The sequence below is a fragment of the Haemaphysalis longicornis genome, unplaced genomic scaffold, assembly GCF_048455015.1.
Source record: "Haemaphysalis longicornis isolate Haplotype H1 unplaced genomic scaffold, Haemaphysalis longicornis Haplotype H1 scaffold_12, whole genome shotgun sequence".
NCBI classification, from domain to species: domain Eukaryota; kingdom Metazoa; phylum Arthropoda; class Arachnida; order Ixodida; family Ixodidae; genus Haemaphysalis; species Haemaphysalis longicornis.
In genome coordinates this window covers 88,004,502-88,031,599 of record NW_027526225.1, presented here as the reverse complement: position 1 = coordinate 88,031,599, position 27,098 = coordinate 88,004,502, and the positions used below count along the sequence as shown (strand labels likewise).

The 27,098-nt window shown below is 50.1% G+C and overlaps 1 protein-coding gene across 1 annotated transcript in view; it reads left to right on the top strand.

Annotated features, from left to right (window-relative positions):
- LOC144162950 (uncharacterized) overlaps positions 1–27,098 on the top strand; it is a 105,317-nt gene that overhangs the window by 59,756 nt on the left and 18,463 nt on the right. Inside the window, exons 2-3 of the mRNA XM_077693686.1 lie at positions 25,238–25,418; positions 26,253–26,329. Of these exons, the coding sequence (XP_077549812.1) occupies positions 25,238–25,418; positions 26,253–26,329 (258 nt within the window). The remainder of the gene's footprint in view (positions 1–25,237; positions 25,419–26,252; positions 26,330–27,098) is intronic.

Below are 27,098 nucleotides of genomic sequence, written 5' to 3'. Positions count from 1 at the left end.
ATAGGAAGCGGGAATGTGATCCACTACTTCCGCATAACGCGTCGTGCGGTGCTCTTCCAACTGAGGTATCCCGGCTAGGAATGCCACCTCTGCATATATATATATATATATATATATATATATATATATATATATATATATATATATATATATATATATATTATATATATATATATATATATATATATATATATATATATATATATTCTGTCGTGCTGCACGGAATTGGTGCAGTTAGCATCAGCGTTCCGTGGCCAAGGGTTGCGAGGCGGATGCTCCTTTACCGAACATCGCGGCGGCGTAATTTGCCAAACGCAGCGAGGGAGATTAATCACTGGAAAGCGCGCGCAGCTCCGGAAACTCGAACGCGCGCGCAATACCGTGATTACGAGCGCACGGGGCAGCGCACACGCGGGCTGCATACGCTCACAGGGCACCACGGGCACGGTGTTACGCATTACACGAACCAAAGGTTGCGCGCAATATGTCTCACGCCGGCATACAACGAGAGGGGCTCGTCGCCGTTTATACGTGCTATATGTATAGTGGCTCCGTCGGGTGGATCGCGTGGAATATTTATATACATCGCATCGCTTGCTGGTTCTGACTTTCACTCACGCGAAGGTGTGGTGTGCCCGCGCTAACCGTGCGATTTGAAAGGGTTCCGGCACCAATCGAGTTCGCATCCATATGGAACCGCGGTGTGTTTGATGACTTGTGATGACTATCATTATGCGGTCCGGTAATAGTTTGAAGGCAGATGACGCCGTACGCGGACTGAGAAGGTGGAATTGGATTAGGCGATTGGGGATCGAAGAGAAATAGGAAAGCTTATATAGGTAGAAAAAAGGGGTTGCTGTATTTACAATTTTGCACGCTAGACCACAAAGAAAACGATATGGCAGCGGAAAGTTTCCACTAGAGTTAGTTTTCTGGAAACAAGTATCTCAGATCGGGTTCCTAGGCTATTGTATACGTTCGTGCGTGGGACGCACCGTGATTACGACTGCAGGATGCGATTTCATGTTTTCTTCCCTGTGTCCCAAAGTAATTCTTTGCAGCTAGAGCGAAGGCTTCAAGCAGTCTGATTTCGGAAGCCAGAGCCCAGTCTAAAATCACGACAGCGGTATACCGCAAAAACCTAACAAGAGTTCCTGTCGTACGATAAAAAACTTGGTTGTGACGACTGAAGTCCTGTTGCTTCGAGAAAGCCATCTGTTACGACAAACATTTCTGTCGTAACGACAAAGTCAATTTCCTCAATGACAAACATTCCTGTAGTCAAAACAGAACTGCCATTAACGCTACTCTTCACAATGGCGAATATCATTCAAACCATGCGCAACTAGTGATGGAACATCAGTACCACGACAAGACAGGAATTCGGCACGACGGAACATCAAACTAAGGACAGGAATACGACACACTGCAGAACATCAGAATCACAACACGACAAGAATACGACAAGAAGACAGCACGGCACGCGCAAATACGACAAACTACCGAAATTTTACTTCTCGTATTTTTCGACTGGGAATGGCTAATACTGTATGATATCAGGGGAGTGTAAATACTGGTTTAGAACAAAGCACTTAGCGGGGATAAGTCAGTGGGTGCCCATTCTTTCGAGCTCCGCTTGCGACGTCCTCGTACATTGGCTCCCCCTTTCTCGTGACGAGCAGGAAAGTCCTGCTGTCGACACCGTCTGCTGGTATGCTTGAAATCTCGAGAGCGGCTAGGCGAACGTCGGTGAAATGCAGGCAGCTGCGCACTGGGTGGAAACGAGCCGCTTGCGAGTCAGTGGGTTCCAGTTAGCCGGGAGTTGGTGTCCGAGTCGGTCGTCGGCACGTGGTGTCGATCACGACACTAGCTAACATGTCTGGTCATATTTCGGAAGCCAGGGTGGCTAACTTGAGGAGAAAAATACCGGGCCATCTCCACTAACGTGAAATCTGGGGAGGGGCGAAGCATGCAGTGTGTGAGTGTGTTCTTGGCGCCTTGGCGTTTGTGCCCACGGAGATGAAGCCGTTGGGCGGTAGAGGCATACAGCTTTAATTGCTTGAAGCACGAAGCGGTTTAGCGCGAGGCGCTGGAAAACGAGTGTCCCGGCATTTTAGTACCGTGACTACGTGAGACGACGAACTACGACGACGACAGGAGACGCCAACAGCTCGAGCCCCTAAGGGACTTCGCCCCTAATATTCCTGCCGGGCATTTCGCCCCTAATAGTTCTGCACGGTATCTGGGGGGATCGAATACTTGGTGTCCAGAAACAAGTTCCTTCGTGGGTATGAATCCGTGGGGTACAGTTACCCGTGATTTCTAGCCTGGCCGATGTCGTTTGGAGTGGTGTAGTACACAAACGGGGCTATCACTTCCTTTTCTTTTTTCCTTTTTTTTTTTTCGAGTGCTTCTTCCTAGCATTCGCGAGAGCAAATGAGTGCGATTGATGGAGGCTTCATCGTTTTGTGGTGCTTTAGGGCGGCCTCGGCCCTGTGGTGTGCGAAAGACCGGTCGACGAGTAACAGCAACCCCGCCATTCTTTCGTGCTGTATTGTTATCGTCCATCCCTTTTCCTCGGCCACCAACGTGTACACGCCACTTATCCCCGGTCTTCGGTTTTCTTCGTGCTCTCTTTCTTCCCTCTCAATCGTCTCGCACGAGTGAGACAAAGGTTTGCGCGAAGTAACGTCGCGTGAGACCCGCCTCAACTCCGTGGAAACAACCTGGAAAACGGGAGCTGGGAGATGAAAGGGATAGTGCGGACAAGTACTGATCGTTTATCAGCGAAAAAAAACGAGGTTAACGAGGTCGCTGAAAAATTGACGGGGTTTCGTTGTTGCCGGCAGCTTATTGTTTCGTTGCCGTCGCAGTGCCGTTAACTCCGAAGCAATCAGAGGTAATTAACGCAATTTATGGGTGTCTGTTGCTGAAGCATGCAGAATAGATAAGGCGTTCTTTGCTTCATCGGGATGATAAGGGCTGTGATGATGATTGAAAAATTTATGATGACGATGATGAAAATAATAATAATAATGATGATGATGATGGAAAATTGAGAAGTTTTGTGTTGGCGTGCTGCTCGTTGTCTCTTCTTGTTTACAAAGCTGCTAGCTCTGAAGAGGTCGCCGGTAATTCAAGCAACTTTCGTACGTCTGTTTACCAAACATGTGGAATCTACAGGACAATATTTGCTTCTTTGTAATGTCGTTATTTTTATTGCAGCCATTCAATTTGGAAAAAGCAATCATCGGGGAACCCTGGATCATCCGTGGTCATTTAAATACCCAGGATTCTCCTGAGTTCTGAATCATGTTGCCAGTTGCGAAAACGCCCGGAAGGGCGGGGCTTTACGTTAGAGTTGTTCAGGGCTCTGTTTGAATTCAGTGTAACACCGGTGTAGCAGCGGTGTAGCACTAGCGCTCAGAGGCAATCGATTACGTTTCACAGCTACAACTAAGCGCGGAACACGTCCACAGTAAGTTTTCCGCTGTCCTCCGTATACTCACCGAAAACATTCACGCCAAACCTGTAAAGGGCACTTTGCCGCAAGCATTATCGTAATGAGGGAAAGCCAATTTCGTGAATGAGGATATGGTGAGGTTGAATGTACGCAAAAAGAAAAAAATTATACTTGTGTTTCTCTGAGAAAACTGCTCCGAGTGATTGCTCGTAAATAGAACACTCCGACGACACAAAACCCACCCACAAGACAAGTTCGATAAGAATGTATTTCGACACGATAGCACGTCATAAACTTCCCCGCTAGACGTGATGCCTGCGGCTGTGAGTTCCAGCCACCGCAAAAGTTAAACGAGAACGCGTGCAGAAACCGGCTTCGCGAAACGATCATTTATGTCGTTGCCAAGTCCGAGTAAAATTTGGGCTTTCCGAGGGGCTCGACGAAGGGAGTCGAGAGGCACCGACGACCAGGAACGCGTGCTATTAATGACTGTCGCTGACAACCAGGTCACTCCCCAGATAGCAACTGCATTGGATGTTCTAAATTAACTCCCGTAATTATCTTAATTGGGAACATTAAAATAATGACGATTGCGTGTCCTGCTTCTCTCACAAAAGAGCCGCAAGCTGATGTCAGCGCCTTTAACATTCTTTTTTGTAAATTATCCAACGGCTGGTGAATAGTTATTCAAAAAATTAAAGAACGCGAATCGAAAACAGCGCCTGCCAGCGCTGACGCTTTAAGTATGAGTTGGATCACCTGATCTTTTTAATTATTAATGCGTAGCATTCGTAGCCGAGTGCCCCCACAGCCAGGTCCGTGTAACGCCCTGCATTCCCACAAAAATGCAGACTTCGCGGAAGTTCCACCTTTAATCGTTATAATAGCGTAAATGAATATAACTGATCAGGCAAAATTTTGAAAAACCAAGAAGTAGGAAAAATAGTAAAAAAAAAAATAGCGAGAATGGCAACCGTGTAAGGCTCTGCATTTCCACAAAAATGCAGACTTCGTGGATGTAATCGTTATAATAGCCTAAAATACAGCATAAAATAGCGAAATCTGCGTTTTCGTGGAAATTCAGGGCCTTACACGGTTGCCATTCTCGCTATTTTTTTTTTGTCTCACACGCTACACAAGTGGCATAAAATGTTACGCATTAGTAGGCGATTCTCTGAGTTTCTGTAGATTTTTTTTTTTTTTTTTTGGTGAACACTCAAACAAGGCCGCGATTACCACTATCATGATGACATTCACATGTACGATCACTGACCGTTCGTTGCACTCGTCACGCATCGCACGCATAGGCAGCTGGAAAGAGGCGGTGAGAGACCAAAATTTCCGAGCCGTGGGGGGCGTCCATATTTAGCGGATTACGTAATACAACGCCGAAACTTCGCCAGCCCCTTACGCCTCCTTTGTAACCCCCCCCCCCCCCCCCCCCTTTTCTCGCTCTCCTTATCCGTCACGAGTGCGCGCACTCGCGGAAAGTCTTGAATAAGCGAGAAGGCGCGACAGCTGGGATCGGATGATTCGGCCAGAAGGCAGCTGCGGCCCGGGCACTGCACGAGAATCACCCCCGAGAAAGACAGCAATACCTCCGATAGGAAGTAACTGATAATCAGTCTCATTGTATATACCGTATTAATCGTCGTATTGTCCTTTTTATGTAGTCAGAACGAAAAACAAGTACACCGCGACGAAGGGGCGAGGTGTGGGTCAGCAGAAAGTAGGCGATAACGAAGCCTGCGGACATTCTTGTCTGAGTAGTGTTTGGACGGGGCAAAAGGCCCCAGTTTTGCCTCGGTTGGCGGGGGTGCGCCTCAACCACGGAGAGTTATTGCGACTGAGGAACATTAAAAAAATAGTATAAAGGAAGGTACGTTCTCTACCTCAATTTTCTTTCGAATTACGTTTTCGCTTTTTTTTGCGCTAAAATGTTTTTGTGGGATTTTTTCACTCCTTCTTCCATGGGTGCAGCTCTCCGACGCTGCGTGTGCCTAGTTTCATGAAGGATTGTATGATGTGTGGAGAATACTTCTGTTCCGTTTTCTTCGTAAATTATGTGGAAAATTCAACGCTCCGTAGCGGCTCTTCGGGGAGATGTGCTTGCTTCTGCTTTTACGCCAGCTGTTCAACTGGGTAGGAACTGTGGAATTGAAGGAGCTCCTCGGAGGAGGCCCAGAGTGCGTGTGGGGGGGAACCGCTCGAAACGAAGGAGGAAATATTGGAAAGGGAGCGGCGGGGGCGAGAATGGGGCGTTTATATTACAACGGCTATAATAACGCGATGAGCATCGGCTTGGCGGGAACACGAAGAAAATTGGGTACAGCTGAGTTATTTTTCGTCGTTGAGTGCGTCGTATTAGTGCGGTAGGACGGGACGCAGAAAGAAGTACACGGGGAAATACGCTAGAAATTATTTTCGAGAAATTACTTTCACTTGTTTTCGGTGGACTGCTGCAGCGTGGACCCCGTAGACCCCTTCCCCGTCTTGAAGCTACTTGCAACTACCCTCGTGATCGCCTATAATGCGAATACGACGCCACAAAAGGATTATGACGTCATACGAGGGTAGAAAAGCTTACCTCAAAAGTCTCGATGGAATTCGAGGCGAGCACTCGCAAAATAGTTAGAATGAAGAGTGTCGGACGTAGTATGAAATACAGCCGGAAACCACACTGATACGAGAACATTAAATTACAAAAAAAAAATTTAGATATTTTACTACATGATTTAATAGACAAGAAGACGGGTAGGAGTCAAGGGTAACCCCAAAATAGGCGCCCTGCGAGGGAGCCGAACCAGCAGGCGTCCTCAGGTGATGGAGTGCGCGAGAGGTCCCCAGCCTAGGAACTTTTTTTCACCCCCCAAAACGGGGGGACCACATCCTCCATTTCGAGGGAACGCAAGCATAACCTAGACTACGGACACACGTTGACACACAGAGCAGACGGAGTGGGCCAAGATAAGAACCGAAACGAATAAAAAAAGGGGGGAGGCACTCGCGTAGAGAAGGACATTTCAAAGCAAAAGCCGGGCGCACATGCTTTCCGAGGAGGAGGAGGAGGATGAACCGTGCAAGAAATTGTGGATGTCTCGGAGGAGGAGGAGGAGGGAAGAGGAGCAGGGGGCATCGGGTCCATAATAATACGTGGAGTAGAGAGAGAGAGAGAGAGGTGGGGGGTGTAGGGGGGGCGTCGGGCCAGATGGCCGGTCACGCGCTGAGCACGCGACAGCTGCAAGCCGGCGGCACCTTGTGGAGCTGCCGCCGCTGATCGACCATGTGGCCTCGGGCGGTGGGGAACGCGCCCGGGCACGCGCGCACACGCGCGCCACGCAGACCTGGAAGACGCAAGAAGGCTGGCCGCTTGCACGGAGGCAATGCCGTAGATGTCGGTTCGCCAGAATACGTGGATAAGTATCGAGGTATCCGCGCTTGGAAATGACAATCGCCGAAGACAGAACGAGAGAGAGAGCCAAGAGCAGACGCACCTCCGGGTCTTTTGGCGCAGTGTGCGTGTCTCAATTCATTACGGGTTCGAAGGCGATCCGCGAAGCCAGGTGTACGGTTCATGTCTCCGTGCACCGGTCTGAGGCGAGTGAGAGCGTTTGTTAGGTCGTGTTTAGCGTTTCCCTTATATTCACCGCTGTTCGCGGCAAAAGACTCGCATCATGCGTCGGCCCGAGTAGCGTTCTTTGTCGGTGACGTACGCGCGGACACACTTTTGCACTTTGCGATCAAACAATCATCTGCACGAGACATCAGATAGTTATAGCAGAGCGGAGAACCGGTCCTGTTACGGTAACCGGTACGCCTGCGCTTGCGCACAACCAGTTTTTCCTCCTTTGCGCACGCGCAGTAGCGCTGGTCGCTTACCGGGTACCGCACCGGGACCGGTTTTCCGTTCTGCTATAACTCTCTGTTGGTGCCCTCCGCAGCGGTAGCGTCGTAGCACTAAACCCTCATAGGGACGGGAAACCGATTTCGTTATAAGCGGTATTCGTTATAACCGGTGATTTGCGCTCACTGCAATGCGGCACTTGGGGCCATAAAAAAAAAAAAAGTCGAATATGGAGGGACTTTGAATCAAGCGACTTCGTTATACCGAAGGTTCACTCATACGAAAACGCGACAGCAGCGCCCCCTCTTCTCCAGGTATACCGCGGCGTCATGCGCCGTCAGGTATACCGTACGGTCGATCGACACGGCACACACAGACACATCCGCGTCGAACGTCGAAGCACACGGACGTGACGAGGAAGCTTCGCGGAACGTCTTCACGCGTTGACCGCGCGGGCGCAAACACGAAGCCCATCGGAGCGGCGCACGCGGGGCCGCTCGGAAAGTCTGCCGTAACGACAACTCGAGCCACGGAGTCGCACGAGCTCGCGCAGCGACGTGAGCGCCGATTTCCGTCGCCGGCACGCGGGTGACCCAGCTTCGTACCGTGCGCCTCCCGTGTAAATATTACTGCACGCGCGGCGAGCAAGCTCGCCTCGGCAGGCCGCCGCGCGTTTAAAGACACGCACCGCGCGGGGGACCATCTGCTGCGTCGTCCGGATGAGCCTCTCGTGCGCTCGGTTCCGTCATCTGGCCGGCCTCTCTTAAATGGCGCTCCGTATTAAACGCGCTCGTGCGTACGAAACGGGGTTGGTCGTGGCGCGCGGCGGAATGCTCGGAGGCATGATTAAAGGGACCTTTGGTAGGAGGAAAGAGATCTTTGTGATGTTGCTCTCCCGGGGGGTAAATTGAGGTGATTTTACCCTATATAGCTGAGAGCCCGCGCCCACAGAGACTGTCTAATCATTCTCGAAGGACCGGCGTGCGGCGACCGGGTATACGCGTCGCTGCCTTTTACGGACACTTACCTCTTGGAAAGATGGGAAAGGAGGAGATAAAAATAATCCTATACAAATGGTTTTTCGGATCTCACTGGCCGCCTGCGGGGAATAGCGCTGAACTCTAAACGTAAATGAGTTCGAACTGAGGTTTTACGCTACAAACCATAACCTGGGCTAAGAGGAGCGACTTATACGTGAAGGGCTGCGTATTGGTTTACATCCTTCGTTTTTTTTTAACGTGCGTTGAAGCATCAACATGAAGGCGTTTTTTTTCTTGGCATCCATCAAAAATGCGGCTATGAATCAACACCGAAACTTCGTGCTCAGCAGAGCAACTCATAAGCCACTGAGCCACTGCGGAAAGGCAGACCCCTGGCAAATCCTAAACTATAGGGTAAACGGGACATCCGAACGAACGGAAGACACTCCGGTGCTAACGTATTTGTTTCTGTAACGAGCCCTTGTTGGAGGTATTTTACAAAACACGCAACGGCTTTCCTGCTTCAGTATAAGACTGCTTATATGGCACACGGAAAAAAGTCTTCACAGCAGCGCACGTGTGTGGTAGTGAAGCCTAGGAAGGGCTGCCTAAGCATTCGTTCGACAACCCCCACAACAGGAAATTCCTCAATTATTTTTAACAGCGGAGCTGTTTAGGCTTGAGCTTGGTCCAGTAACGTTGGCAAAAAAAGAAAAAAGAAAAAAATAACTGCTCCGCTTGTAAAGGGTGCACCACCGCAGACAGGGTATTATAGCAGTGAAGCCGGCTTTCGCGTCTTCTCGAGTGTGAGCACAAGGGGGCAAACGCGTTTATTGGGCTACTAAAACGAAAAAAAAAAAAAGAAGAAGAAGGCGCAGCTTGCACTAGTGCTGAGCTGAGCTGAGGTCGGAGCTGAGGTCGACCTAGCTTCTTCCCTGGGATCCGCTGTCCGTGTGGGGGAACGACCGGAACGGCCTTGTATCATCTGGCTGAACTTGGCCTCACCCTTCAACACTTAGCCTAGTCTAGCAAGAGCAGCGCAAAACCTAACAATACTTGCCACAGGCTAGCTTATTATAGCAAAGCTAAGCAAACCCGGAAGAAGTAGTTAGGTCGACCCCCAGCTCAGCTGTTTCTCCAGCCTTGAACCGCAAGTGCAAGCTGGGCCAATTCATTTACCGATTAGCATCAGAATATTCCGCCAGAGGCACCAAAATAAACCGTGACATACGAGTAGCGAATATAACTTCCCCTGAATTTTCGCGCTCATGAAAATAGCAAAAAGGCGAGCCGAAATCATGATCGAGAAGGGAGCTACACGCAGCTTCGCGCGGAGACCCAGCGCGACTGCCGGCGCGCTCGCGTTTCCTCCTCGACCGCGAAAGGAATTCAGTCAGCGCAGGACAAACGGTACACGGCGGCGTCGGCGTGCCAGTATGTGCCGGCCCCCTTACCGGTCTCCCCTTGCGATGGAGGAAACAGAACCCTGCTGCTGCAGCGGTGACACCGGAGCGTCGGGGCGAAAGAACAGAGCAAGGAGGAGGAGGAAAGGTCGTGCACAACAGCGTTGCTTTTACAGCGCCGCCGCCCTCCGTCGTGTCACGTTTGCGTCGTTAGAAAACGCCAAACAAAAGGGCACACCTCCCCCCCTTCCTGATACAGCAGCAGGCCGCTAGCCTTGTACCGTGTTTGCGCGAGTATAGGCACACCTGCGGATTGGGGAGTTGTTTGGGGGCAGGTAAAACGTGAATGCGAGCGGCATTTAATTCTGAGCAGTTTCTCGATATAAATTTCACTGCAGGACGATTACTCCAGCCGTTACTGACTTTCGATAGTCTAGTTCATTCTTCCTCTCCGAATTTTCTTATTTCATCCTACCGTCGAGTTATTACCGGCCTCTCTCTCTCTCTCTCTCTCTCTCTCTCTCTCTCTCTCTCTCTCTCTCTCTCTCTCTCTCTCTCTCTCTCTCTCTCTCTCTCTCTCTCTCTCTCTCTCTCTCTCTCTCTCTCTCTCTCTCTCTCTCTCTCTCTCTCTCTCTCTCTCTCTCTCTCTCTCTCTCTCTCTCTGTGCGTGCGTGCACATTACATAAAAGCTCCCGCATAAACAAACCTCACATTATGGAATATTTGTATTTTAGCCCACAACTAGTACGCTAGGTCAAAAAGTAGATTACTTCTTCAAGTGTAAGAGGATCAAGCGTATATTGAAGTGTGGGGGCGAGGGGAAGGGTGTCAACAAAGCACTTAACAACTTTTAACAAGCACTTAACACCCTTTTTTAGGGTGTTAAGCCACCTTACATCCTTTTAAGGGCGATCGCAAGAACATCCTTTTTTCATCCTTACACATTTTTTTAGCCAAAACCCCTTTAAAGATGCGCGCCATGGGACAAGATCTTTACGCCCTTTTCGGTCAAAAAGGGTGCAAAAAAGTTTAGTGTGAAGGATAGATTTGGGACCATCTTGTCCGGGTTTCCCATTGGGACCATATTTTACGGGACCATATTGTCCGGAACCATTTGTCCCGGTTTCCCATTGGGACCATATTTTCCGGGACCATATTGTCCTGGACCATTTGTCCGGGACCATTATGTCCTACACCCGTTGTCGTCACGTACGGACACAGTCGCTGCGGTGGATTTCAGAAGTCGCACCGGCACAGAGCTTACATCACGGGCGGCTCAGCCAGAAGGGAGTATACGGGCAACACTCCCTCCCGCATCGCAGCCTAAAATCCGCTCACGCGTACGCGGACAAAGAAAACCACGGCCGAGAGAGACCATAAACGCGCTCAGATTTACGCGAAAGCGAGTCGCAAAACGCGCAAACGATCTCCTCGCGCACTGCCCCATAGCAACCCCTCCCCCATTCCCCACTCCCCCCTTATGATCAAGGCGCCCGCACGCGCCTTGGCTTTGATGTCGTCGCTTTGAATGGATTCGTCGAGAGCCGCGCCGGGCAACGCCACGGCGGTCGGGAAAACGCGACCGCCAACGATACACTAACGGCGCTCTGTTGGTGTCTGCGGGCGGAGGGTGAGTTCTTCATTCTATGAAAAGAGAACCGCCGCACTCGTGCGCGAGACATTTTCGGCGCCACATTTGAAACGACAAAAAAAAAAGGAGGGAAGAAAGGTTAGTAAATAAACAGTTTCTCGGTTTGAAAATGAGGATGGCGCCGCGAAGTTCCTGAGGTGTGCGCGACAGGGGTCACGGCGAGAGATCGGCCGCGTCGGGTCAGCGAACGCATGCAACAGCCGTGGCTAGAGAGCAATGGATCGTACTTCTTTTAGGGGCGAAGCGCCTTAGGACCTCGCTTTGTCCGTGGCTTGTCCCTTGGCGTCCGTGTACACAGTGCTGCGCATGCGCGAGAAGCATTGGATTGGATTGAATTTGGATTAGATTAAATTGAATTGTATCGGATTGGATTTGATTGGGTTGGAATTGTATATACTGTATACACGCGTTGTCACTCATTTCCATGCGCGAGTGGGCAATGCCACGGGTGATTTACGGTAAGAACGATCCCCAGGGCTTCGCCCACTCGTCATGATTCACTTTGTGGAGATGCGTGATTTTTTTTTTTCGCAGTGTGTAACCGCGAGACTTCAGCCGACCGGTCGGGATAGTTGGCTTACGCTCTTAACAACAAAAAATGCTAGTAAAAAGTTCGTAACGGCTTGTATTTACTAACCCCTTACGAGCTTTCCTACCCCCACAACGGTACGTAGGTCCTGCCACATAGTATAGAACCTAAGTGCTATCGTTACTAGTCTAGACCGTGCACTTAGTAACTGCTGCTTGTTTTATACTAACATTCACTGATAGTAAAAAAAAATTCTATGACTTAATAACTACATCACTTTTTCCACTCTAAATTATGATGAAAAAGGTTTTACAAATCCACATGGTGACTTGTATATACTCACATTACAATGCATAATTCTAATATTATCGCTAAAATATTTGATTTTTGCGACAAGCCCGCTAACTCGAAAAGAGGACTTTCGGCTACAGGTTATAAAAGCAAGAAGAGCAGATGTATGACTAAAGTAATTAAGTTATACTCGCTCTCCTCGTGCATCACGTTGGTTTTCTTGCTCAATTTATTTGTTGACCAAGTGGGCTATGTGCGTGTTGAATGTGTCTATGTCGTGCTGCGCATTCAGCCGATCCACATTGCCACGCGTAGCTTTTTACTAGGTTATGCATGACCAGTTGGTAAAAGCACAAAGTACCTAGTGGATACTGTGACAAGTAACTGGTTAGTGTTCTGTTAGTTATTGGCACGACCTTTTTTAAGAGTGTAGGACCTATTTGGCGAAGCAGTTAAACGGGTGTGGTTAGAGATATCCGGGGATGCAGCCATGGCGTTCGCAGGCTCACGCGGCAATAGCGCGCCTAATGGAAAAGATTTTAAGGTGGCTGAACGCATGGATTCAGAAGGCCAGCAGCAATTCAGTGAGTCTTGAGCTGAAAACGCGGCCGTTGAAGGTGGCGTTTGTGTCTCGCGCTTTGCAAGGCAACACGTCAAGTGCCGTACAACCGCACAGACAAACAAGACCGCAAATACAGCCAGTTTCATATAAACTGGGCAGCCCCCCCCCCCCCCCCCCCCCCCCACACACACACACACACTTCCCGCTTTCTCCCATTTCCTGATATAAACACGTGATCTAGAGTAATTTCTGATTTAGTAAATAAATTATGTGGTCCTTAAACATTTGCGTGTAATGGCGGCCTGGCTAAGACCCGCGGACACACACACGCACACAAAAAATATTGAACTAGTACACTTGTAATGCATCCGGCATTAATGAACGAGCTCGGCGAAGAAGACGCCCGTGTGGACGAAAAAAAATCAACCTGCGTCGCTGCCTGTTCCGAGTTGCGTTGCCTGCTCCGAGAGCCTGTTGCGCAACGCGGTGAAACGATGTGTGCTGTGACCGTTCTTGGGCACTTCGATTGCATACAACTAACTTTCGATACAAGCAAACGATACCAGTAATTTCTTTCGGGGAAAATATCCGACCCAAAGGTACCATATATCGCACTTTCCACTCATGCGTCGTGGATAGGACAGACAAGCACGTCTTCACGAGGAAGGAGGGGCGAAGATGGCTGGGTGAAGACAAGGTTGTGGATTCGCGGATAAGAGCAGATGAACCGGAGGGGGGAGCAGACGCGTACAAAGTCATCAGCTCGTAAAACGTGGTGCCGGCGAGCGGCTGGCTGCAGACACGCAAAAACAGCCTTGAAAACAGCGACTGTGCACCCCCCACCCCACTCTTTTCGCAAAGGCACTTCCGGTCCGTACGTTGCTCCGCTGGCAGCGGAACCGGAAACGAGGATTCCCTTGCCCCCTCCCCCCTTTTTTTTTCTTAATCTTTTTAACCCGCCTTCCCCCTCCCCCGTCTACCGCTATTCCGTGCCCGGCTGTACGCCTGTCTGCGTTTCGTCTGTTTTCGATTTTAATTTTTCGTCTGATTCTTTTACAATCTTCTTCCTACGAGCCTCCTTCGCCTCTCTCGCTGTTTTGTCGGAAATTTTAAATTCATTCGCTTTTCGTTTTCGATTCTCCCCATCGCTGTCTCCGTCATTGTTTTTATTTTTGCCGCGTTTTTGTCGTCTGCTTTCAACCCTCGCTCTCCGCCTTTCCAGTATCCCTTCCTCTCAATCGTAGTAAACATGTTCATTCATGCCACCCACCGTACGCACATGGCCCTCTTCTATGCAGTCCCCGTTCCCCGTTTGAAAGCTTTCTATTTCGTCCGTTTTTTTTTCTTCCCGTGTCCCCCCTAGACTACGGGTGAAAAGTTCGGCCGTACGGCTACGGCCCCGACTTGGTTTGGCTTGTCTCGACTTGCACGCACCGGCTTCGGGGATCGCTAGGCTGTTTTCATCGGGTGGTGCGGAGACTTGTGTCCCCCCCTAGCGGGCGGGCAAGGTCAGACTCCGGCGCTAGAATCGCGCTGTATAAAGTAAACAGAGCACGCGAAGGTGGTGCCGTATTATCACCGCCGAGACCTGTTTCGCTTTTTATATTTCCCGCCAAACTTCATCCGGCGCGGCTCCCCCCTTTTGTTGTAGACCGGTGCGGTGGGTGCCTCGGACAGGTTTCCCGGTCTCGGACGAGTGCGTAACTGTAGCACCCGCTTCTCACACCGCGCTGTGTGCGTGCACGCACCGAGTGCGTGTTGTAAGCACGACAGGGAAAAGAAGTGAGCAAGCAGGCGCCGGTGCACGGTCGGTTTTCTTTTCTTTTTTCGGAAACGAGCGTATTTGATTGCAGCGTGATGAAGAAGTGTAATTTTCCGTCGTTCGTGGCGGGAAAGAGGGTGGGTTTTGAAAACGACGGTAGTTATATGGCAGTTCGTTGCAGGCATGAGCTGCATTTACAGGGAAACTCTGTCGTCTAGAAATTGCCCAATTCGGCTGCCCTTTCCATCACAATATTGGGGGGCTAGGGTCATCCGGCCAGCGTACTCGAAAAGCCATATCAGAACATTACTCAACTGCGAAGGTACCCCGGACTCTAAAAAAAAAAAAAACGTGTAAGCATTTCTAGGTGGTCTAGGCGAAGAAACCTGTCTTGTCAGTCGCGTCACATTGTCGCTGCGTAAAAAAATGCAGGGCCGTCATATTGCCATCGCTTTCCCTGTACCCGAAAAAGTGTCTCCACACCGTCGACGTAAGCACCACCCCGAACTCGTTTCCGGACGTTTGGCCGCGGAATGCCGTCCGACCTCAGGTGGTTCTTCTCCCATTGTTGTTTTATAACTTAGCGGTTACACTGGCATAGCTATACGCATAACCTGTATTCTCCGTCGCCTTCTCTCTACCACACACAATGCGCCCTACCACAACGCGTCCTACCACACACAATGCGTCCTGTTGCGCCCTGTCGCAAACCAGTCCGGTGGTACGGTATTGGGTCAGCCAAATTTCCATTTATGCCCGACTATATAAAATTTTCATCCTACACGAACATGTTACCTACAAAAATATACACACCTATACACTCACGACGATTACACGCATCCTACTTCGCCGCGGCACCCCTCATATATACACTGCCTGGGAAGCAGAGATAGAGAGACAACGACGCACGCGTGATTGGTTTTGCCCCCTCTCTCCCTTTCCTCTGCCCCGAGTTTCCTCCGTGGCCGATGCCGCCACTACAGACTCGGATTTGTGAATGAATCTGAAGAGGGGAAGAAGTTGCCGGCGAAGCAGGCCTCACAGCGCATGCACCAGAGCTACGCACGTACGCCACGCAAACAGGGCGCTCGGCGGGGCGTGCGTGGGAAACCCGCAGCGGCGTTGTGCACCCCCCCTCCCCCTCTCACACTTTTACGCCGGCTGGGGCGAAAAGCACGCTCTTTTCATCGTGACAACACCCCCCCTTCTTCTTCTTCTTCCTAGCCAAGACGTTTCAGCGGGCCCCTTTTCTTCCAGTTCGAGACCGCGGCGTCTCCGAAAAAGAACCCAGCCGATCGCGTCAGCTGCTGGCAGTTCGCTACTACTACGCGCGCCGCGATGCTTATTTTTTCCGTTTCCCAATTTCCGGAGGGAGCTCTTTAAATGGGAGAAGACGTGGCATCGCCGATCGCCCAGCACGACTCCGCGACGCAGCTCGGTCCACCTGTCAGAGCCATTCATGTTTCCTGCAAGCAAGCCCCTTCCCCCCTCTCTCTATGTACTCCGGGTGGAATGAGTTGGGAGACAGGAAGAGCTCGCGTATGCTATAGGATACGAGCCTGTGTGGTGAACGCTGCACTTGAACTTTCATCCGGCGGTCACTGTGTAGTCGCTCGCCTCTTCCGATCGTATCTTCACTCGCCGAGAGGAAACGCTCATCACGCTCGAAGATCTGACTGCAGTAGTATCGCAAACAATCGCCTATTCCCGCGCCTTGTCGGCGGTTTGAGTCTGGTGAGAAGCAAAAGCGTCTTTTAGACGTCGAAAAACTGTCTTGATGAGATGTTTAAGATGTCTTGTGTCGTAGCATGATTGGAAAGCAGCGCTATACGTCCCGTCGACATCTACAAGATGTCTTGATGAGATGCTTACGATGACTTTTCGTGATAGCATGACTGGAAAGCAGGTATACGTTTCGTCCACGTCTACAAAATGTCTTTATGAGATACTCACGAAGCCTTGTCGTCATAGCATGACTGGAAAGCACGTCTCGTCGACGTCTATAAGATGTCTTGATGAGATGCTCAAGATGTCTTGCGTCGTACAATGTGACTGCTACTTGACGTCTTTAGTACGTCTTGACGAAACAAGCAAGACGGATAGAGCGACTCTGATCAAGAGCTTTCCTGGAGAGTCGAAATCCCCGCGAATCAATTGCAGCAGTGCCGAGAAACAATCGGTCGATTGCAATGTCACTTCGACAGTGTCAAGCGTTGAGCCGCTCTGCACTGCTCCGAAAGCAGCATGGATGACTTGTACGAAACAACAGCAGCCCGCGAAAACAAGAAACGTTTAGACTAAAACGATTAGCGAAGCCAGGCTTCTAAAAAATTACTATTCCTTCCGAAATAAAGCTGAGAGAAGCGCGAAGGCTAAAGGTGCGTTCAACCTTCGCTGAACCGATCTTCGAACCTTCAAAGACCGAAATCGCAAACAAAGAACGAACGAACCCATGCGACGATTTTTCGTGCACTAAGTAAACGCATCTACGAACGATCTAAATGTATACCGATGCGTAGTTTACCAGCTAGTTTAGCAGCTTCCTCATGATCGATGCGTCTCATCTAGAACCGTTCCTTTGTCGCGATTTTCGAGTAACCGTTTTGACACAATGGCAGCCCGTTTTCACCCGCGCGCTGTGTGTGCAAAGATCTTCTTATCAGAGCCTTTCGATCGACCAACCGGTCTATAGGAAAACGCACTGTTTTTTTTTTTTCTTGACAGGACTCCATCTGTCCCACTAAGAAAGCTTTCGCTTTAATAATTACGAAAAGGGACGGTTGATAGAAAACAGACCACAGTGACTTAAAGCCTCGCTATAGCTGCCTGTCAGCTGTTGCCTATTCCGTTTCTCTGAGTTTCCCAAGCAGCGCAAATGAAGACACCCCTGGTTGCGAGGGTTAATGTGCGGGATAAATACCACCTGCTCATCAACTCTGGGGTTCGCGAATTTGAACCCGACCAACAGATACACCCCTGGTTGCGAGGGTTCTTTGCGCGGGATAAATGCCACCAGCTCATCAAGGGTGAGATTCGTGAATTTGAACGCGACCAGCAGAATACTTCCTGAGGGTCACACGAAAACCGACGAAAGCCTCGGAAAGCAACGGTCACACAAAACCTCAATTTCGTCCCCGGGCGTGCGCGGACCTGCTCCCTCGTAAGGGTCACGGCGGGTTCAGGGCCACTGGCACCGAAAGCGGGCCGCTCCCAGCCCAGCCTCAGAGATTCCCGGATCCGTCTTTCTTGCTCGCGCACAAACCCGCCACTTCCGGCCGAACCCAGTGTTCGGAGGGAGGAAGAAAAAGCACCTCACACCGGACCGTGGCTCGCACTCCCAAATCCACAAACCACCTCCTTCTGCGAACCCCCCTCCCCTTCCCACCGCATTTCTTTTTTTCTCTCAAAAGACAGGAAACGGCGCCCCAGTTTACACCGGAGGCACAGCACTCTGTGTTCAGGTGGTCGGTGCGGAGGAGGGTTCGAAGCGCAAAACAAGTGCACGACGGCAGCTCTCTCTCTCTCTCTCTCTCTCTCTCTCTCTCTCTCTCTCTCTCTATATATATATATATATATATATATATATATATATATATATATATATATATATATCTCGCACACACACGGGATCTGAGGGTGTGCCTCTCTCTCCCTCTAGTTCCCTCCGCCCTCTTCTATGAAGAGATGTTCAAATGGTGTGGCGAAAGAGATGTTCACAGGTTGTTGCCTGCCTGGTTGCAGCTCTAAAATACAGAGCCAAATCATATGCACAAACGTTTCCTTGTGGAAAAGAAAACTAAAGCTCGATTGGGCAGCGTCTTGAGGCAAACGCGGGCTGACGCGGAGAAATCTGCGAAACAGCAATTTTCGGCAAGTTCGCGTGACTACTTCGCTAATATATTCCCGAAAGGTGGTGCGAACGTGGTCTATGCGAAAGTGATTGAGATTTTAGATTTTAGATTTGTATGTACCTTAAATTTGTAATTCTTATGTAATGTTTTATGGTTTTGGGACAACATTCCCGTTTTTCGTTGTTTTTACTGTCTATGTATATTCGATTCCGGTTTCTGTTTGTTGTCTTTATTTTGCTTTTTTATGTTATATTTATATATCACTGTACCCGTCACTTGCCCTCCCTTACGTAATGCCCTTGGGCCTTTAAGGATGAAATAAATGAAATGAAAAGAAAAAGCGTAGCGGTGAAGCTTCATAGCAACTCGAAGGAGGTTGTCTTCCCTGCAATCATTGCCGTATAAAGCGCTTATCCTAATCTCCCTGGCATGATCATCTCAGTAAAGTATAATTTAGCGTTTGGACTTGCTTACGGCTGAATCTGCGTTCTACCTTCATGAGATGCACGGACGAAAAGAACGGAATGATACCGCTGAAAGAGGCCAAAACTGAGCCAAGGGTGTATGTGCCTGTTTTCTTTTTCTATTTTTTTTCTTTGGATAGGCTAGGTATATGAACACGGAATATGCAGCTCAAGCTATAAGAAAAACTATAAAAGAAAAGAAAAACAAACCAAGCATTATTTTCATCTAATGGCTGACACTGTGCCCGAGTACCGAACTTATCCACACCAACCTCGAGTCGTGAGGTCCCAGCGCGAGAAGGTTCTAAACAAACCAACAAAAAGTCTTGGACGCGCGGTATTGCTTTCACTTCTGCTGCCCCCGGCGCCCGGTTCTCCAGTTTCGTGAGACAGGAATTTCGCCTCTTTTCCACGGGAATCCAGAAATCGGCCGGTTCCCTTCACCGCCCCGAGACGGGGGCTCGGGCCGTTCTCTGTTACTCCTTCGCCCTCTCCCGTCATCCGCTCTCCGCACCTCACTGAGGCTGGTCGCGTTGTTTGCTAGTTCCATCGGACTCACTCACTGCGCTTCTTTGGCCCCTTTAAACCGAACTTCGTCCTCTCTCGCCTCCTTGTTACTCGGGGAGAGAGAGAGAGAGAAAAGCCAGCACTAGCAAAAACCTAAAACAAAAGTAAAGTAAAGAGGAGGGAGTCTGGAATCCCCAGTATATTCTATAAATAGAAACTGCGAAGAAGCCTCGTGGCCCTCCCCGCCAAAGTTGGCACGCAACAAACGTATCCACACACAGGGCGCAGAAAACACCGCCTCCTCGAGAAATCTACACAGATATGCGAGCCCCACGATATCCTATACGCAGGACCGGGGATTTCCGCGAAATGAAAAACACCTAAAAACCGCACCCCCCCCTTCCCCCGCTGCGAGCGTTCATGCCCAATACGTCGGCAGCTGCTGATGCTTCGATATATTCCTTTCGTTTCTCTCTCCCTCTGTCTCTCTTTCTCCCCTCTTTCTACTACGCTGTACGTTCATTCACAGGACCGAAAACCCACGGAGACGGGGCCCGTTTTCATTGAGAAAAATTTCCTCCGCTCGCAGGTCTCGATTCCCGAAATGCTAGAGTTCGCCCCGTGAATCCGCGCACAGGAGAAATAGGGGGGCGACGCTCGGCTGACCCCGGCGCGTTCGGTGAATGAGGCAAAGCTGAACGAAGAGGGGGAGGGATCAGTGCAGAAACCTGCGCGCAGCGACAGGTCTCCAACAGCTGGCGGGGCACGCATTTTCACGAGCCCGAGCTGGTGGCCATGAATGGGCGCGGAAAATACGGGGTGCTGTTGTCCAGGGCGCGGAGAACGCTGGGAAGGTGCAGGAGGAGGGATGGGTGTATGTATGAACGCGAACGGGGGTTCTCGGCACGAGTGGCAGGTTCATTCGAGACCATTCCGTGGAGACCATTTCTCTTGCATCGTTAGGGTCAGCATGGGAGTGTCGAACGACGGGCAGTTCAGTAAGCCACAGAGAAGAGGCCGACGTACGCGGTTCAACAATCGAAAACGTCCGTGTTTGTTACCTGTGTACCTCTCAGAGAAGAGGGTGTAAGGGTGTCATTTTTATACATATTTCTCTCCGTGACGTTGCTCCCCCACCACTACCAAATCATATATGGCAGGCGCGACCTTATGGTGCTGACCAACACCACCGATGATCAGCAGACCAGCTTTGGCTGGTGCAGAGAGCCCGAAAAGCCGGACGGACTCAAGGGGTCCTGGAATGAGGACTCTTCCCCGGGGCTGACTGCTTTAGAGACACGTTTATCCCTCCTCCACCGAGGCCTGCCTAGAGCGACGCAGCAAAACGAACTTGAGCTTTCAGTATATGTATATGGTGCACGTAGCGCTACACAAGCGGGCCGACGCGGTGCTTATATCTGTATGTACTGTACGCATATGGCCTAGAGACATAAAGCACGTAACGAGCGCGGCCACGGTGTCCTGTTTCTACCGGCCATTCTCGCTGGGAGAAGAGGAAGGCATTGTACGATGCGCATCCCTGAGCCACGTCGAGGGCGACCATCACCTCCGACGTAAACGCAAGCCGTGTAGGCTGCTGTTTGAAATTAGAACGCGTTATTGCTCCTTCCTTAAGCTTCTAAGTCCAGGCATTGCCTATAAGAGAAGCTGGCTTAACCGCCAAGCAAGGGAGAATACGATCTCTCGGGTAGGAGCTTCTCAAGGCGGCCTGGCTTTACCATAAAAGTGATTGCCCGATAGCACTGCGCGAACGCCGGGAGCGCGCATAAAGGGTAACGCCAAAGATAGCGGACCACGGGTAGGCACCGTGGAAGGGCTTCTGTGTGCGCCATTTCTCAGGGCTGCGCCCGGCTTCGAGCCGACTCCGTACAAAAGGCTTCGCCAATGGCCTTTTCTTCGGCCGCCGCAGCGGCGCGCTGTTTGAAAGGACGCCCGCGCGAGAGTCCGTCTGTCGTTTGCTTTCGGCGTGTCCATGGCGGGCGATTCAAAAAAGTGTCCTCGCGGCGAACAAAGAGAGAGATGGACTGGACTCCCAGAGAAGCCTCGGTACGGTGTCGGGGGAACTGGAGCTCCGGAGAGCCTGACCTGGAAAAAAATGGTCGGCGTTTTAAAGGCTGCCTTTTCGGTGGTGAACCTTGCAATGCCAATGAGAGTTGCCGGGTGGGTCGTGTACAGTTTCGGTACTTAAAAAAAAAAGAAAGAAAGAAAGAAAGAAAGTAGAAGCGAAACTTCTTTCAGTGAAACGAGCAGAGGTGCGTGGCGGCGTATCGCGGTTTTGCACGGCGTTGACACGATCGCCTTGACGTGACGGGACGATTTGTTACCGCGAATAACAGGGTTTTCGTGTGCCCCTATAACAGGTTTCGAATAGGGGGAACAAACTCGTAGCACTTGTAGCGACGCGTGAGAAAAAAGCTTACTCGCAGTTACGCTATCAGACAAACACCAGCTCACTCACCGTCCCAGATGAAACTCAACTTCTCAGACTTGCGCGGGTGGTTGTTGTAGTAACCCGAACGACGGCGAAGGGTAGAGACGTTCAAGAGTTGATTAGTCGTGGGAAAAGGCTTTCAACGAAACAAGGGATGTGCCATCAAAACGGGGAACCCAAGGAAACAACAGAAAAAAAAAAAAAGACAGAAAGGAAATTCACACAACAGAAAGCATCTAGCTCTCTCATCCTAACCCGGCCACGAACCATCGTCGCTTCAAAAAGAAAAGCAGGCCTTCGCATTTACACCTCGCAGTATTCCGCCCGGCCATAACCGAATCTGTGCTTGGCTACCTGCCTTCTTTTGATACGAACACCTCTTGAGAAAGCGCAACCGACAACTTCGCCCGTTGCTGATGGCACAACTCAAAAGGCATGTTATTACCTCGGGGGTGACTCAATTAGCCCCACCGCTTTCTCTCTCCCGCGTCTGCTCATGTAGGAGAAACAACGCACGGACGGTCATTTTCCGCATCTTTCTTTTCTTCGGGCGGTCATTATATTCCGGCGGAGACCCGCGCGGCGTAAACACGCGCCCTGTACACGCGTCTACACAGGCGATTCCGAAAGCGTGCGGGAGCGAGCGCGCACACGCACGCACGCATGCGCAGCTCTCTTCTCCGGGGCCCAGTGCGCGAGTTAATTCGCGTAGGAAGGGGAACGGCCGCCCCCGCTCTTGGCCACGTGCATGGGAACGAGGTTACGGCTGCGAGCCGCCGCCTTGAGCTGCACTTCAGGTTTCGGCGCTCGACGGAGACGGAGCGCTTATTCGTGCCTGGCCGTATGTGCACATGGGAAATATTAACCCGTGGAAGCCGGGGAAATATTCACCTGTGGAAAATCCAACAGCTGCTCGTACTTGCGTACGAGCAGCTGTTGGACTTTCTTGCTGGGACTGGCCTAAAATGAATGAATGAGTTTATTTGCAGGAACATTGAAAGGAAAAAAAAACACACTAGCCGGCGTAATTTGTCACACCTTGTGGTGGACACCGGAACGCCTGCCGGTGTGGGGGGTGGGGGAAGGGAATGACATATTGACAGCGAGGCGAGACAAAGGATAATCTTGAGACTGGCCTATGCAGTATCTTCTGTAGTGCATGAAGCCGCCTGCATCCCGTCACTTCTTTTCCCTGTTTTCTATCTGTCTATAACCACATGTCAACTTGAGCATGTAGCTTTCCATCCATCCCTTTGATGTCCTGTGGCAAACGTTAGAAGAAATGTGTTTTAAATGCAGAGCATTTCTTTAACTCACGGTGTCACCCGGCGTTGTCGGCGTTGGCGTGCCTCGGCGTCCGCAACAGCCGTTCCAGGTGCGCCCTCTCCCCCACTCCTCCTCTCCCGCATCACGCTACCCTCCTCGCTCTCAACAACAGGTCCGCACCCCTCCCCCTACACTATATAAAAAATAATACTTACCGGCGCCTGGTTTCGATCCCACGACCCTGCGGGCGGAACGCAAGGTGCATGGTGCTCTACCCACTGCGCCACAAAGCCGACACAGAATGGAAGGCTACGAACGCGCCTTATATCCTTGACTCATTCAAACTACGTCAAGAAGCTGCTGATACAACGCATTCACTACCTGTGGGCGGAACGCGAGGTACATGGTGCTCTTCCCACTGCGCCACAAAACCGACACAGAATGAAAGGCTACGAACGCGCCTTATATCCTTGACTCATTCAAACTACGTCAAGAAGCTGCTGATACAACGCATTCACTACCACCAACTCCCCAAACACTAAACGTTAACGCAATACACCCACCCCCTATGCGACGCATTTACTCGAGTCCCCCTCGTGGGGAGATAGACCCTTTTTTTTTCACTTTGACTTTCACAAAATTGTACATTTTCTCTAAAGTATATATATATATATATATATATATATATATATATATATATATATATATATATATATACGCCAAAGTAGAAGTACGCTCTTCGGAGACTTTATTTCCAACGTTTCGACCTGAGACAGGTCTTCCTGAGGAAGACCTGTCCCAGGACGAAACGTTGGAAATAAACTCCGAAGAGCGTACTTCTACTTTGTGCGTATTCCTGCAGCAACTAAGGACTCTACCTCACGACTATATATATATATATATATATATATATATATATATATATATATATATATATATATATATATATATATATATACAGCGTTGACGATACAGGCTCCAACGATAGAGGATAGAGCACCTGGGTCTTTTACTTGCTCTGTAGTATTTGTGTGCGTTCGCACCTTTTTTTTCCGGCGACAACTACCGCGCATCACACGACGGGCCATCGTTTTACTTTACCAGCGCGGTGCAGACGAGGGCTCCGTCCGACAACGGTGCAGGTTCCCGCACACGGGACGAATGAAGGGCGCCTGCCTACAATGCACCGACGCTCGGTGCTTTGTTCCTACCGAACCCAGGGAGAGAGGAGCAACAAGCAGAGCACGTATATTTGCACAGCGCTGACAGAGCGCGGAGCTTTCAGCACCGCCGTCTCTCTCCCCAGTCCGTGCGCATCCGCACCTCATCTCGGGCCTCACATCACCCCTTCAGCGACGCCCCCTTTTATTACAACTTCGCGAAACGGGGCCACGTGCGCCTTTGACAAACAGGGCTTGCATCACCAGCAAACATGGCCCGACGAAGGCCAAGGGTTGCGTCCTTTTGTAAATACTGAGAGAGGGGGGATAGAAAGAGAGACAACGCAGTGAGGCTGAGATGCATCGTGGTTTGGTGAACACGGTATTGGGTGTGCACGTTCCCAGCGAGGGATGCACTGACGCGTCTGAGAAAGGGTCGAGCAAGCTCGAGGACCGTCTGCGGAACTTGTAAACTTTCACGCTTTGCATAGAACGCGCACCTGCGCCCATCCTTTAACACAGTGCGAACACGTGTTGGCCGTACGCGTTGGTGCGCTCATACGCGCACGTAACTGTGTATGGTGGGCAAGGCGAAGCAAGCCGCCTGAAAGCACGCGCTCACAACAATGCTAAAGAATAGCTGAATACGAAGGGGAAACATCCGAACATAAACACGACCGAAGTAAAAAATGAAGAGCGAATGAATTATTCTATGAGAAACGAGGCGCTTGGTTATTTACAGATGTCGGCACTTGACTGATTACACTTTTTTCGCACTAATTTCCAACTTGCTACAGAATACGATAAAAAGCTAAAATCAAGAGAGAAATTTCGCAAGACGTCGTACCTCAGTCAAATGTCCCTCATCTTCGAAAAATGTCTTTTTTTTTTTGTAGGCTTCCCTTTGTGTCCGTTTACTATCTCTGCCTTCGACGTATACAGCACTTATGTGATAGCGAACATTTATTCTGTGTTCTATGAGCCCACAAACATGTCGCACGCTCACTGTTTTTTTCCCTCACTTTTCCCCCCTTTTCTCTTCGCAATCGCAGCCTCGGCGGTGTGCTACTTCCCCGTGGAGCTGCACGGCACGTTCCTGATGCAGACGCAGGCGACGGCCGCGTACGGCGGTTCGGTGGTCTCCTACTCGGAGATCACCGTCGAGGTGGACGCCATCCCGCCCTGGGGGCGCTGCCACCGCCGACGGGGACACCACGTCATCCTCAAAGACAGGTATGCGCGCTGCACTGCGCATGCGCAGCTACTAGGCCTCATTGCGCCAAAACCTTCTACACATAAACACCTTTACGCTAGTGCCAAAAGCATGCAGTGTTCCCCTTTCCTGAGCGATGCCATGAAAGATAACGTTTCCTTCTTCTGTATCCACCGTTCTTAAGAGAGTGCAGCACTTCCGATAAACGATTGCACTCTTTCCTTCGCTTCTGGAAGCACCGCAAAACCTATAGCTGTCGCCAGCACGAAGCGGCACTGTGTGATTTCTTCGTCGCAGCAGATACGCCTTCCGTTCCTGGTTTGCCTTTGTGGCTTTCTTCTTAAAGTGGTTATCGAATGCGTTCATTGCTGCAACTGAAAGAAAGCCAGCCAATAGCTGCTACAGCGCTGTAATGACATAATACGAGCGCTGGAAGAACGCCAAGATGGGGAAAGAGAGAAAAATCTTTCGAGCGAGTTTACAAGTTATCTGATGGGCACAGAGCAGTAATTTTTGACTGAGGTACTTTGCGACCCCCTAATATAAGTCCTGGATGTGTTGGATTCGACGTTCTGCAGGCATTTCAGATTTCGAAAAAAATTTGAAACAAAAGTGTTGCAGGGTCCCTTAAACTCTCACAGGCTTCTAATCATCCGTAATGCAGTTTCGATGCTTGTTTTGTGGTTTCCATAAACGAATACTGAACTGTATGCCTGATTATCCTGACGCGTGCGCTCGGCGTCTTAGGCGAGAACTGCTGGGTCCTGGCTGGGTTTTCTGTTTACGACACGAAATTTTCCGACCAACGAGAGGCTAATAAAAATACCAACTGCTGTTTTCTTTCTTTTTTGCAGCACGGGCACGGAGGACTGCATGCGGTGCTTTCATCTCACCCTCAAGACGCCCAACGTGATACAGATACACGCCGAAGGTAAGCTAACTCTACTCACGCATCCCATCAGAAGTGTGTACCCTATTTTCGCGCGTATAACCCACACCAAAAATGCGAAAATTTCAGTGAGGTGCGGATTATATGCGAGGCATTTCCTTTGGCGCAACTTCACCGCAATGCGCGTTGGGCCGTGATGCCCCTGCAGCAGTAATAGCGACTAAACCACTGTTATACGATTAAGAGTGCTTATTTTGCACACACAGCTCAAGAATATACTAACATGAAAAAAATGTATCCGGCAAGTCATCAGTTACCCAGTTACGTAAGTTCTTTTTTGCATAAACAAATGTAATGTTGCTTGCATAGTAGCTTTGGTCCATCCTTTTACATATAAAATATGCGGGCAATACGTGGGGATATATATTTTTTTATTCGTCGACGGAAAGTGGGGGTGCGGGTTATATGCAGGGCCGGGTTATACGCGCGAAATTACTGTACTTCCATGCCCGGAATGATTGAGTGACCCGCAGCAATGGTAAAGCAGATAATGTGAAAAAGAGCGTAGACATCAAAGTTGTGCCAACAGCGCATATGTGCGACCTAATTAAGGCGCGTAGTTCGTAAAAGGAAAGTCTTTTCAGTAACCAAGATTAGGAAACGTAAATGAAACTATGAATTGTGAATTCCGTGAACGACCCAAAAATTTTGCCTTATACGAAGTTTCGGCAGCGCGGCTTCAAGAGTATGCGTTGACGTTGAATACCCCAACACAGCGTGACTATTGACGCGAAACAGTTATCTTTTTCGA